The sequence below is a fragment of the Heterocephalus glaber genome, unplaced genomic scaffold (genome assembly GCF_053883595.1).
Source record: "Heterocephalus glaber isolate CG9 unplaced genomic scaffold, H.glaber_assembly_v1.0 deba00001497, whole genome shotgun sequence".
In the NCBI taxonomy this organism is placed as follows: domain Eukaryota; kingdom Metazoa; phylum Chordata; class Mammalia; order Rodentia; family Bathyergidae; genus Heterocephalus; species Heterocephalus glaber.
Genome location: NW_028258320.1, coordinates 54847366 through 54861754, shown reverse-complemented (window position 1 = coordinate 54861754; position 14389 = coordinate 54847366). Strand labels below are relative to the sequence as shown.

At 37.1% G+C, this 14389-nt stretch overlaps 1 protein-coding gene across 2 annotated transcripts in view; it reads left to right on the top strand.

Moving 5' to 3' along the window:
• The window catches only part of Glrx3 (glutaredoxin 3), a 31939-nt gene extending 19334 nt beyond the window's left edge, over positions 1-12605 (top strand). For both annotated transcript variants that reach the window (XM_004838719.3, XM_021253257.1), the window contains exons 5-11: positions 1855-2027; positions 2247-2308; positions 4562-4619; positions 6919-6971; positions 8173-8212; positions 8300-8392; positions 12345-12605. In XM_004838719.3, coding sequence (XP_004838776.1) covers positions 1855-2027; positions 2247-2308; positions 4562-4619; positions 6919-6971; positions 8173-8212; positions 8300-8392; positions 12345-12395 — 530 coding nt within the window. In that variant the 3' untranslated portion in view covers positions 12396-12605. The remainder of the gene's footprint in view (positions 1-1854; positions 2028-2246; positions 2309-4561; positions 4620-6918; positions 6972-8172; positions 8213-8299; positions 8393-12344) is intronic.
• Positions 12606-14389: the final 1784 nt, after the last annotated feature.

Genomic DNA, 14389 nt, shown 5'->3' with positions numbered 1-14389 from the left:
TAGAGCTTGTGACAAACCAGGAGATATTTGACCGTAGACATTTCTGCTGCTGTGAGAGTCATCTTCCTGGGTTCAGAATTAAAAACATATCAAGTGTAGTATGCTTTAGGGGTTTATTGGTAGTTATTAAATGTGGCAGCTAGGCTTATTACTCATGTCATAAGTAGAAATGATTATGATAGAAATGGTACTTTCATGGCAGTTAAACACAATTTTTCTACTTTTAAATAGTTTTATAACATGCATGCATTTTTCTTCAAAAGTGTATTTTGTTATTAGAATAAAGCTTTTCTACTACTTTATCCTTAAGCACAACATTTTCAGTCTGCCACTTTAACCCTTAAAAATGAAACACTACCAATCAATCTTTCTAGTCTGCATGTAATTGCCTAAAGCTAAAATAAAGCTTTTTCTCAGCAAGTTACAGTAGAAATGAGTTAATATATTGGCAGCAGAATAACCATCAGCAATCAGCCGTTAGCTGTTTACTAATGAACTCCCAGATGAATGAAAAAATTTTAGAATCAGTGTTTTACTTCAGGCTGTACATGAACTTAACACTTCAGTTGTAGGAAAAGGAACTTATATGCTATACAAATAAATGCTAGTGCTTCTGCTCAACAAATTGCAGATCTAGGAAATATTTGGAGTTCAGTTGTAAATCCATGTTTTATAGTAAATGTGCTTTTGGGTGACATCAGGTAAAGCTTATTCTTGCAGTTAGTCTTATGCTGAATTTTATGATTTGATTTTATTTAAAAATAATTACTGATTCTGTTAAGTCTTAAAAGAATTTCAAATATGAAGAATAGGTTATTTTCTAGTGAATTATGACCGAAAAGAATGGTGAAGTATGAGAGTAGAATGGTTCAAACTGTTGGAAAAAATTGGTAAGAATTATCATTTAGAAAGAAAGATATCCTTTTTTCAGACTAAATGGACTTATAAGAGACTGATACACTCTTATTCTTCAGTACTAATGTCATAATAAGATGATGTCAAAAAAAAATTGAACAAAAAAGTGTCACAAAGGTATAATAAAACCATGGAACATAAAGTTGTCACTGTAGTATAGTAAAAAAAAATCACATTATATACTTTAGGGAATGTAAATACTTTTAGAAAAGAAACTGTCAAGTGATGAGATGACAAAGAATACTGTCAATCTAATGACAGTTCATATATAACAACAGAGAAGATAGCTTTAAAATTGAATGTGCTATACCATTTTAGACTGAGAAACAGAGCACATCCCTTCTTGATTTCTCATTTATCCTACTTACAGATGATAAGGACTCAGAACTGCTGAAGTGAGTACCCAGAAGGAGTAAAATGGCAGTAGAAATACACAATTGAGTTTTCAGTGTTGTCGAGTAATGGTTAAAAATAATTGTCATAGTTTTCCCTCTATTCAGAGTTGACTCTCCTAGATTCAAAGCATAGAAGAGCTAGGAGAGGCTGTGCATGGTGTCTAGGTCAGTCTCCTGATTGGGAGAAAACACAGGGAGGTAGCTGTCCAGGGTCTCATCTTGTGTTCTCATGGTGCCAGGTCTTCAGGGCTCTGGTGTTTGGTCACTACCCCCCTGCCCCCTGCAAGTTTCTAACATTGAAGAGCAATTTAATAAATACACAAACACCTCAGTTTTTAAGTATCTGAATACTTAATGGTTCAAGGTCATATGGAGTTTTTGGAATTTATTTTGTTTTCATATACTATTCAGCTATGCTAATTAAATTACTGGCAAAATAGAGGCAGGCATCTGTGTCCACTAGATACTTTGTTCTGTGAATTAATTTATAATTGTGTGTATGAAAGAGATGTTAAATTCTTTATTTTCTTTTTTCTCTGTGCAGGTTTCAGCAAGCAGATGGTGGAAATTCTTCACAATCATAATATTCAGTTTAGCAGTTTTGATATCTTCTCAGATGAAGAAGTTCGGCAGGGGCTAAAAACCTATTCCAATTGGCCCACCTATCCTCAGCTTTATGTTTCTGGGGAGCTAATAGGAGGACTTGATATAATTAAGGTTAGAAGTCTGTGCCTTGTAAAGAAATTCTATTTAGAGCAAACCTTTTAAAATATAATAAGTCTAAAACACATATTTCTTATGAACTTACACATTTACTAATATAAACCTGGAAAAACAGCAGTTCTGATGATTTGATCAGTAATTCTACATTATAATATGATGGAAGAGATCTATGTTAATAAATGTTTCTTAAATTGATGTATGTGCTTATTTCAGGAGCTAGAAGCATCTCAAGAATTAGATACAATTTGCCCCAAAGTTCCCAAATTAGAAGAAAGGTAAGTGTTCTAAAAGTTTCAAACAGACTACCATGTAATATTTTTATTTTACTATTTCTTTTGCAGTACTTGGGATTGAACCTGGAACCTTCATACTGAGTTACATCCACAGCCCTTTTTTATTTTGAGACTGGGTCTTGCTATGTAGTTTAGCTGGCCTTGAACTCACTGAGATCCTCCTGGCTCGGCCTTCTGAGTGCTGGGGTCATAGGCATGTGCCACATGCCCAGTTCCCTGCCCTTTTTAAAATTTATTTTTTGAGACAGGGTTTTCCTGAGTTACTAAGTTGCCCAGGGTGGGCTTGAATGTTTGATACTCCTGTTTCAGTATCTCCGAGGGCTGGGATTATAGATATTTGCCACCATTTCTGACCCATTTATTATTTAAAAAAAAAATTTTGAATCCTCAAGATTTTGGATTGTTCTTTCTATATGGAAATCAAAGAATTAATGTTTGCCTACTGGGAGTCATAATTTTGTTGTTTGCAGATCATGCAAACTTGGGAATCTCTAATTTGGGCTGGAGAAATTTTAGCACCAATTTAGTAATTGTGTAGAGGATATTCTTGCTTATATGGAAATACTGTTTTAGTGGATTGACCAAGTTTTGCTTTCCCCTCTGCGTTTGCGAGCCAAAATCCCGTTGTTTTAGTTCTTGCTCATTGGCATAAGCGCACAGCACATGTGTATTTTCTTGTGTATGGCCTCCATCCTACATTAGAACCTTGAGTGTGAAAAGCTGATACTATGTATGTGTTATACTTTCCAACTGCTCTGAGTACTTGTCCTTGTCTTGCTAAACAAGGATAACTTAGAATTCAATTCAGATTTTGGAGCTGTGAAATCTCTATTTCTTTTATGGAGTAATCTCATCTGTAGGTAAGGTTATCTTATAAAAATTTTGGACTGGTGTGTAGGAAGACTTTAGGGACATTTATTGTAATACCCACAAATTTATAGATTTAAAAAGGAAATTTATTTTAAAATACATCAGAACATCAGTCATTCTTAGTTAAGGCTTAGATTTGTAAAATAAGCCTCTGTAATTTTCTTGCTATTTAACATTTTGAGGATTTCTGAAAGTGTTTAATAATGAATACCTCATTTGTCTATCCGTATTTAATAAAGTAATCCTAGTATGTCAAATTGACATTTAGTGACACATTTTCTCACATGATTTGTACCCATCCTGCCTTTTGAATGAGAAAGTGGTGTTCCTTTTGTTGACTCTTTGCTCCCTTGTTCTTTCCTGTAGCCTGGTGATGCCCTTGGCTCTCAGAGGCTGTGCAGCCTCCAAAGCGGCTACGCTTTTTATAGCGTAGAACTGGCTAGAATTATATAGAGGAAAGCACAGTACATTTTGAGTACTCATGTAAAGGGCTTCTATGAGCAGTTTGTGGATGCGTGATGCATATTTTGACAGGTCTGTGGCCTGTGGTTTTCTGGATCTGGGTGATTGGGTCACTGGGTAAGCGGTCAGGGCCAGCATCAGGTTTCTGTGACTCCTGCCATTTTCCTGAGAACAGGCTAATCATCCTCTGTTGGGAGTGTAAGTGATGTAGCCTTGCATATATGATTCCTGCATTTCATTTGTGGCCACTCTATAAGGAGATTGAGACATGAATTGTCATGGCACTGGTGAAATGAAAACATGATAGTGTGACCCATTGTACCCTCACTGATGTTTCCTGAGATTTGTGACTAAATTAAAGGGTAAATATAGATGGTTAAAATTTCTGACAGGAGTTAGGTTGTGATGTTTGAAAATGGTATGAAATATTGAATAAAAGGTTAAAATGAGAGCATTTGATTTTAGCAGCTAGTGTTAGTTGATGTTCTAAGATTTAATGCTTTAACCTTCCAGGTCTGTCCTTAGGAGCGTAGTGTCATGATTGAAAATCGAACTCACGGATCTAGTTCTAGAAATTCTGGATGGGCTCGATAATATAGGTCCCCTATTGAACAATTCCTTACTGAATTGGTTATTATTATTTTTTTTAGTGCTGTGAGTTGATGGGCTTAAATTGCAACTTGAAGGAACATTCGTTGCCTTAAAAGCTATATTGTGTTTTACAGTGGCTTAGGGAGAGAATGAAATAAAGGAAAATGTCAATGCATTTGCTTGTTTAATACCACTCAAAGCTGTGAACTATCATCCTGCTATCCCTCAAATATGCATGTTACTCATGAAATGGAGCAAAAATGGTGTTTAATAATTGAGCTGAGCCATTTTATATCAATTTTCTCTCTTCAGGCTCAAAGTGCTGACAAATAAAGCTTCTGTGATGCTCTTTATGAAAGGAAACAAACAGGTAAAGAACTCAAAAATGGTTTTATTTGTAATTTCTTTTGATGTTAACATCTGCAACAAGGGGACAGTTAAATCTTCTTTTCCTAGCTTTAGCTAATGAAGCTGTGGTGCTATCAGGAAGTTATCCAGGCCTTAATTGGTGCTTATGGAGATCAAACAAAGTAATCTGCATTTTGCTTGACTTCATCATCAACATCTCAGCAGGGTGCATTTCTTTCTGCTGCCAAACTTTGTCAGCTAACATGGTCAACACTATTAACACTTTGCTGGTTCTACAGTATTAGTTGCTATTCCATTACTCTTTTGTTTTAGTGTGTGAACTACTGCAGTATACTTCCTAAGTGTGGGGAAAACTGGTAGTGCATGGGTTCTTGCTTCTAAATCATTGGGCACCCTGGACATGACATATGTGCTCCCCGTGTGTTTGGTGAATGAGTAAAACTATCCACAGTTCTCATCTGTGATGGGATGATTCTTGTAGCTTTTTTGATGAAAGTAATACTGATTTTGCATCAGTTTGCATATCAAGTTTGATAGATCACTCCCACTGATAGTTTGAACAGAGCTATCTTGAAGTAAGATTGAAAAGGAAATTTCCAAAAACTGGTGGTAGTCATTTATAATATATTTTGCTTAATTCTCTGCTAATTGTTCAGTAGACTAAGCTGGGCAGGATTTGGCCTATTTTGTGATGAGGAAATAATGATTTGAAAGGTGAGGCTGATGGAATGAGGAAACCCTAGGTTTTAGACAAAATGCCTTGGCAGGTGACTTAACCAAAAAAGCTTCACTTTGCTGTTTTTGTAAATGGATCTAATAATACTTCATAGGGCTGTTGTAAGAATCAGGTTGCTGTAATGTGTGTGGAAGTTAATATTACTAACCCAAGGAAACTCATTAATTAACAACTAATTAATATAACTAGTATAATGAAAGTAATAAGATAGATAATGTAAATTTCAGCAAGTTGAAATCACTGTTAGGTCCCAGATTCTTTGGCTGGTTTATTATACAGTATTTTAAAAAATCAGCAGAAGAAAAGCTGAGTGTAACGGCGCACAGCTATAACCCTAGCATTCTGGGAAGGTGAGGCAGTTCAGCCCAGCCTGGGTAGTTTAGTGGTTCAGCAAGATCCTGTCTGAAACTCAAAAATAAATAAAAATGGGCTGGGGGTGTAGCTCAGTGGAAAGGCCCTGGGTTCAATCTCCAGTATCCAAAAGAAAAAGAAAAAAGTTTCTTTACCATCACTATAAATTATATAATTATAATAAATTATATAATAATATAAATATATACAACTAATTATAGTCTGTAAATTATATAATTTGCAGTAATGATAGACATTTTTTTTTCTTTTTCTGGGCCCAGGGTACTAGGAATTGAACTGGGGATTTTTTGCTGAGCATCCCCAGCCCTTTTTGAGACAGGGTTTCATTAAGTTGCTTAGGGTGGGGTCCAATTTGTGATGCTGCCTCAGTCTCCCAAAGTGCTAGGATTACAGACGTGTTCTACCACACCCAGCCTGTTTTTCTTCTTCATGACTATTTAAAGCAGATTTTTTTTATTTTTGGTACTGGGGATCGAACTCAGGATCTTTTGATTGCGAGGCAGGTGCTGGAACCACTGAGCTAAATCTCCGTCCCCTAAAGCAGATTTTTATTCTCAACATTTTGATTTTTTCTGGAAGCCCAGAAAGATTTCATATATTTTGTAAAACATATTGTTGGAACTCGTGAAATGTTTATGTGGTATCAAAACATTTCCATTGGGATATGTAGTTTATGTGGCCTGAAAAAAAGCATTCCATAACCTCAAAAAAGTTTGGTTCCCCTATAATATAAAGATAAAATATAAGAATAGGAGTTGTAGTCCAGGTTGGAACTTGAAAATTATAATCTTAATTATTGCAAAAAGGTTAAGTATTTAAGATTATTTTGTATAAATTAGGAATAGAATTAATTAAGTTTCTATAGACAATCTAGATTTGATTTAGGGAACTTTTTGAACATAAAAATTATAAGCTACTAGAATACATGCCACCTTAAGAGGTTACAAAGCGAAGTAAGCCTGTGGGTTATATGTCTGCAGTGAGGTCTACAGTGGGTCAGTCCTTGAAGGAGTGGGAACAGGACCAGCACCAGGAAAAGAGTTAATGTAGTGCAGCTACAGTGGACAGGTGCTCTCTGGGTTGGCAGCATTTGGCATGGGTGACACTGAACAAGTGCTACATTGGTTGACAAAGCATTAACTACAAACATGACAGTTGGGACGTATAAAATATGAGTTTCTTTTTAATTTAGGAAGCAAAGTGTGGATTTAGCAAACAAATTCTGGAAATATTGAATAGTACCGGGTATGTAAATCTTGTTTTCAAATAGTATATTTAAAAAATTCCAACGTTCCCTGCCACTGATGTATTTTAGTTTTAATACCTGGATAGATTTGTGTTTTTAAAATATTTATTTTTGCTGTAATTTTTTTTTCTATAATGTTTTGTGAATGCTGTGCTTTAGCAAGTTAGAGCAAAATGGAAATTTCTGGCCATTGTTCTCACCATGCAAATATATACTATGGAAAATGTATTACAGGTTGTTTAAAATTGTTTTTTAAAAAGCACTTTTTAAAACAATATCTGAGGGCTGGGGATTTAGCTCAGTGGTTCTGGTGCCTGCCTCCCAAGCGCAAGGTCCTGAGTTTGATCCCTGGTACCAAAAAAAAATATCTGAAACTGATGGGCACACGTTAAGGTCTGTTACCTGGATCTGAGAGAGGAGACAAATGAATTTAAATTCCGGCATATTTTTATTCCCAGCTGCTTTTGATCTGCTTAGTGATGAAGCTGCTAGGTGAGAACATTGCTGCTAATTTTTGTGGTTAAAAACAAAAGCACTTACTTGGAGAGATAGCACATATTTTGTTATGTTTGTTAAATATTTTTCACTTATTTCTCTTATATCATGATTGCTTTTTAAAATTATAAAATTATAATTAAAATTATAATTTGCATTCTAATTGTACTTTAAACTAGATTAGATTATCCAAACCTATGAAGTCATAGGGAAAATAATCTTCAAAGTATTTCATCACTCAGGCAGGATTGAAAGTAGTCAATTGAGCAACATAGACTGAATATAGTTTTAGAGATTAAAAGAAGAAAACCAGTTAATTTCACATTATTGTGATAATTATATAGAAGAGAGTATATTGATTGTAATTATGATCTCAAGCCTGCTCCATTCTTACCCCTGTTGTGGGCTGTTGAAGGAGAGGCTTATGTGCTTTTGGTCATTTTTATAGGCCCCTTTCTTGGCTCTTTAAGAAAACTGTGCTAACTCCTCATTTAACCCAGTATTGCATAGATAAAATCCAGAAGAATTTATGTCTTGGGAGGATTTATTGTGTATAGTACCAGATAGATTAAGGAGCAGAATCATTTCCATTGTTTTTTGTTAACAATAGTTTACTTTTCTTTACTATTTAAAAAACACCAAATAAGTTTTACAGTTTTTATTTAAAACTGTATTTTCCTATTAAATTATTTTTTCTTTTTGCAGTGTTGAATTTGAAACATTTGATATATTGGAAAATGAAGAAGTAAGTTCTGGTGTTTGTTTTGTCCCTTGTTCAGCTTTAATTGTAGGGTCTGGTAGGAAGCTTTCAGCATTCCTTTTGTTTCTTTAGGTTCGGCAAGGATTAAAAGTGTACTCAAACTGGCCAACGTACCCTCAGCTGTATGTGAAAGGGGAGCTTGTAGGAGGATTGGATATAGTTAAGGTAAAGTCTGTTCATCTTCTGTCCTCAAGAACTGAAAAGCTTGGGCTGGGGATTTAGCTCAGTGGCCAGAAGGTCCTGAGTTCGATCCCTGATACCACACACACAAAAAAGCAGAACTGAAACGCTTGATGTTTAGAAATTATGTTGAATGGAAACCTTGAGGTTGTCTGGCTATTTTCTCCAGCCTCAAATTCAGCATTTTCTGCAGCAGTATTTCAGTTTCCGTGTGTGTACTATCTCATCCTTCCCATAGTCCCTGCTGCATCCGACATAAATCCCCTTTTACCTGACCTAGTCTGTGGTCTCCTCTGTCACTTGGCCCTGTTCAAGACCTCCTCACCTCCCAGCCAGCTGCCAGCCATTGCCCATCTATAGCTTGGCATTCAGGTGACCTGAAGCTTTGGCCAAGTTTGCAGCATTTTAATTTTATTCACATTGTACTAAATCCTACAGAATTTTTTTCCATATTTACCTGTCTTGTAGCCTTTCCTTTAAACCTTCCTCTTACCTTTGGATTTTCTTATACAGTCTATAATTAAATCTGTTTTCTCCATTCATCAAGACCTAATTTGCCTGTAAATTATAGATTCTTGCAGCCAGAAATGTCTGCCCCTACTCCTCAAGTTTTTGTATGTTTTTATCTTTACATTATTGTAGTTGATTTTTACCTCGTGCCATTTCCTTTCTCACCCTCACCTGCATGGTGTGAAGATGAAGGGTCCCAGAGGCCACAGACAGGAGGCTGGAAGCCTGGAAGCTGGTCCAGTGCTGCCCCCTGTGCCACATTAGCCGCAGGTCTCTGACCTCAGGTGCGAGGACCTGTTAACTATTAGTCTGTAAGGATGTTTACAGAAGATACTATTTCTTATATATCCTGAATTCCTCCTGTTACTCTTTATAGTTTAGTAGCTCAGTCAGTGGCGGTTGAATGAAAGACTTTAATTTTCTTCTTTGGTTTGCTCTAAATAAATTCTCAAGTGTGTTTTAAATGGACATGATTTTTCTTACATATTTAATGTCTAGAACTTAAGGCAACCCCAACTACTTACTAGCACCTGTATGCTTCATAGCTCTTTCGGTTAGTAAGCCCAGGCCAGTAAAGGAAAGTTGTAGCTTTGATAATCCCCCAAACTCTCCATCCCAGTGCAGTAACCCCTACGCAGTGTAGTTAAGAGTGTGACGGTGGGAAGTTCAGCAGAGGCCAGGCAGAAATGCCAGTTCCCTAGGATGTGAATTGTCACAGCAGGTGGGCTGTGGAGGCCCTTTCAGAGCCTGAGATTGCCCTCAGGCCTCCCTCCTGCCTGCTCAGTCAGAGACTGTTCTCTGAGGTCAAGTCTTCAATGTTTTTAATGGAAAACAAGTATAGTAGTAAGTAGTGCTACTTCTAGTTGTAAAATAAAGTTTATAACACATACTTTTATGACATGAAGGAATGCCAGACTCACACTAAAGTGACAACCAGCACTTTGGACCAACATGTTTTGTAAAGTCAGTGCTTGAGCTCCATCCTCCAGAGGTTTTCTTTGTCCTGTGATTGCATCTGTACAGGCTTTGTTTCCTGCCCAGTGCCAGGTTTGATGTCACCTCTGACATCAACAAGCCAGTGAGGGCATTTTTCTTAGTAAATGGACCTCATTCCTTGAAGGGGGTAAAAAAATTAAACACTGTATCTTTTGAATAGCCGAGAAGCAACAGAAATAGACCTACATTTGTTATTTATATATATGTATATAGGTAGCTATCTATATATAGATGTCTTATTTTTGTAAGACACAAACTGTCTTGAAGCCCCAAATACTCTTGAGCCTGTTTCTTGTCTGAATGTTTTATAGCCTATACCTTAGCCATTTGTAAGTCTTGGGAAGATACAATCAATAAATCTCATTTAATTCAAAAGCTAAGCTGTGTGGGTAACATCTTTTTAGATATATAACAGGATGTTATATGACTTTTTATGTTCACTTACTAAGAACATATGCATTTGGAAATTCGTGATATTACTAACATTTTTCCTTGAGATGATAATATGGAACTAGCTATTTTGTTACCATTTTGGTCTGTTTCTTGCAGAGTGCAGTCTTTCATGAGTTCAGTGAAAACCTGTTCCAATTTGGCTAATTCTGGCTGGCTTCTGTTGGAGCATTGAGTACTTTTTTTGTTGATCTATTGACTAAATGAATGAATTACTTTCAATAGCTCAATGACTTGGTCAATATAGTGTTCTGACAAAGATGGCTACTACTGTGTACTTAGTGAACTAATATTTCCTCTAAAGAGTGAGTAGCTCAACATAGCTAGCTAGCTCTTCAGAATGTTTGGACTTTAAAGAGTTTGTTGAGAGTGACTTGGAATGTTTAGATCAGGTTGCTGTTTAAAGTGCTGGCTCACGTGAATGATGCTGATGAGAAGCACTCACAGTGTGCTAGGCACACTGCTCTGGTGCATTGTTAGATGACTCCAAGAAATCCCCCAGTGGCCTAGGAAAGAAGGATTCTTGCCTTCACTTGGCAGATGAGGAAATGTGCACATGCATGGTAGAGCCATATATACCATTGTGCAGCCAGTAGGATGTTGATCTAGGTTTGCCTGGAGGCTGCCCAATTTCTCCACTGAGCTGTGGGGCCTACTTGTCTTCAGAAATTGTGCTAACAAAACTCCTGCTAGGTGTCTTGGTATATCAGGATGTCTATTTGTATAATAGGCAGAAGACCCCAAGATAGCACTGAAGGTTGTCTGGATTTTTGTATCACAGAATCAGCCATACAAAAGAGGAGGTTGTGTAAATTTTAGTGGTATTGTTGATTGGTGTTTATGTTGCTTAGTGATAATCTGAAATGTTATATCAAATTAAATATTTGTTTTGAACAAGAAAGTCTTATTGGTGGCTGAAAAGTGCAGAATCTGTTCCATAGTTTGAATTAATTTGTAGAAGCTCTTTTGAAGCTTGTCTTTTTCTGAATTGTTAGATCTTTTTAATGATTTCTGGCTTTTACATTTTCCTGGTACTGTAGCTTTTCTTGAGGCATAGACAGAGTCCCAGGTTGTTTAAAATAGTACAGCCTGTTTACTGCCTATGAAGGAATAGCAGGAGTGGGACCAGAGAAATCCAGTAGGTTCACAAGGAAAGGTAACTTTGCTATCACATTACTTCTTTCTTCAACCTTGTATATCATTTACTTTGTTTTCCTTATTTATTGTATAACTTAAGTAGGGGGCTTCCGTGCTTTGCTCCAGTTGTTCTCTTTGCAAATGGTAAATTATTGGTATAAGGACCCCCCCCCCCCTTTTGGGTACCAGAGATCGAACTCAGGACCTTATGCTTGTGAGACAGGCGGAGGAACCACTGAGCTAAATCCCTGGCTCTACCCCCCTTTTTTTTGAGACAGGACCTTGAACTCATTGTGTAGCCCAGCCTGCCCTTGAATTGTGATCCTCTTGCCTCAGTCTCCCGAGTGCTGGGATTATTGGCGTGTACCACACCACCATGTCCAGTTGAAGAATTTCTTTTTAACTCTGTAATCTGGTAGTGTACAGCTGACCCTCTGTCTGTAGTTCTTTATATATGGAGTCAACTAACAAAAGATTTAAAATATTTGGAAAAGAAAAAGTATGTACAGGCCCTTTATTTTCTAAGCTATAGAGTATAGCAACTATCATTTACATTGTATTAGGAAAGTGTAAAGGAGGATGTGTGTAGGTTTATGTAAATGCTGCGCCATTCTGCAGAGTATCATAGATTTCTGTGCCCTTCAGGATTCTGGACCCAATCCCCTTATGAATACCCAAGGGACAACTTTATTATTTTTATATTTAGCCTGAGAATGTTGGAAGGCTTGGGGTTTTAATTCATTAGGTGTTTCTTTTGGGTCTGAAATGTAGATGTAAACTGGGATAGTTTATATGTTTTCATTTTTATATATGCATATACATTGATGTTATTTTTTATTTTTAGGAACTGAAAGAAAATGGTGAATTGCTGCCAATACTGAGAGGAGAAAATTAAAAATGTGAAACCTGGTGTACAGCTATTGCAAGACATTTAATTACAGTGGAGCAGTTCATGATTTGGTCCTCAGAAATGGACTAGGAATAGAAAAATGCTTCTGACACAGTTATGCTTTGTGTATTTCACAAGGTTGTGCTAAATAAATGTATGTTACATTTTTCCACCAACAATAGAATGCAATAAACATCTTAATTCAGTTAAAAATAATTGTGTGTGAAAAGTGTATCTCTGTAGTGTTGTTAAATGTTACTGTAATTAATCCACTTTAAATCTTTTTTTCTTAACATGTGGGCGTCTTATAGCAATTAGGAAAGACACTCTTACGAAAATGGAGAACGGTGATGGGGCACAGTGCAGCTTAGCATTCAGAACAACTCATGTGCCAGCCCAATGGCTCCCCTCACTGGCAAAAGGTCTCTTTACAGCTCTGGAAAAATTCTACTGAAAATCTTTTTCTGCTGGTATTGCTGAGCTCGGCACTGGTGAAATTGTGGAGGCTGCGCAGGAAGTCTGCCTTTCAGATTCATTGTCACATCACCAGAAGCGCATTACCAAGGAATATTCAGGAGGAAAGTGACTCCTCATTGAGTATGTTGTAGCAAGCACTTTTGTTAAGGTATCTAGAAGAGTGGGTGATGATGACAGCAAGAATGTATTGTCAGTTTGTTTTTAAGCATGACAACTTACCTTGTAATAACCATATTGGTTTAGCCCTTTATTCACGTAGGTCGAGAACATTCTGAAAATTTCAGCAGTGGTTTTGACCCTGAATCTTAGCGTGTTTGAAAACAAGAATTGCCTCCCTAGGCTTCATTGGAGAGGCGTTGCCTCTGTGGCTCTGTTTTTGACACCTGTGGCACATGTTATCTTTATTAAATTACCCGAGCCTGGGCAGTGGTCTGAGCCTGAGCTCATCTGAGCGGTGAAGGCTCTGTGATCCTTCCTTGTGGGAGGAAGTAAGGGAAGTAAGTTGGTAATTTAGGTAAATACATCTGTAACCCAGCACCAGAGTTCTGCTGTGGCTGCCTCTTGGCTCAGTCTGTGTCCCTGCTCTTGGCGGACGGGTGTACTACCGAGGGCACTTTGCACAAGTCAGAAAAGGTAGATGTCCCCTTCTTCCCTACCAGGAGTTAGGGTGCCCATCATGGTAGATTTTCTTTCTGCTCTCTATGGATAAGTCTCTTAAGCTTTTTTAAAAAATTAAATTGAAAATGATGTATAAATAAAACTTAAAATGCAGATGGAAGTAGAACTTTGAAATTTTATTAGGGCATTGGTTTTAGGGGGTTTTAACTAGAGGAAGGATTTATAATTATCTTGCATACTTCTACCCCAAATTATTTGCATACTGGATTTATTTATGTATTGGGTATTTCACTCATGTTAGGCAAGTACTCTACCACTAATGTACATCCCTGGCCCCTAAGTAGATTTTTCACCTTATCCAAAGTAAGAATACCTTTGCCGTCACAGATTTGTTAAGCTGATTTTTCCCCCTGTAACGTACATTTGAATAAACAAAATGCATAACTTTTAACATAAGTGTGCACCTCCAGTTTGAGAAGCACCATTGTGGTCAGAGGCTCTGCTGCTGTCACATGGGCAGCTAGGAAAGCTTCCCTCCCCTTGATCAACTCTGTGTGTGACACCAGGCATCAGTGATGGCCTCCTGGTGGGTCACAGGTCAGTGTGAAAGTTTGTGTGGGTTGCCATTGTGTCCTGCATGGTTTAGCCTTTATTCCTCTTAAATTGTTACTGGTCCCATTTACTCCAGGTAAGTTGGGGTGATGGTGAGCCAGATGTTTCTGCCCAAACATGGAGATGTCAAGAAATCTTATTTATGCAAATTGATGGGCATTCTAGCCTGATTTTGTTAACAATATTTTAGCGAGTAAGATTCTGGGCCCGATTAAATTTCCTCTTCAAATTTTCCAGTAGAATAGCTTGTGAATAACCTTATAGTTGAACCCGCCCTTCTATACTTGTTTTGT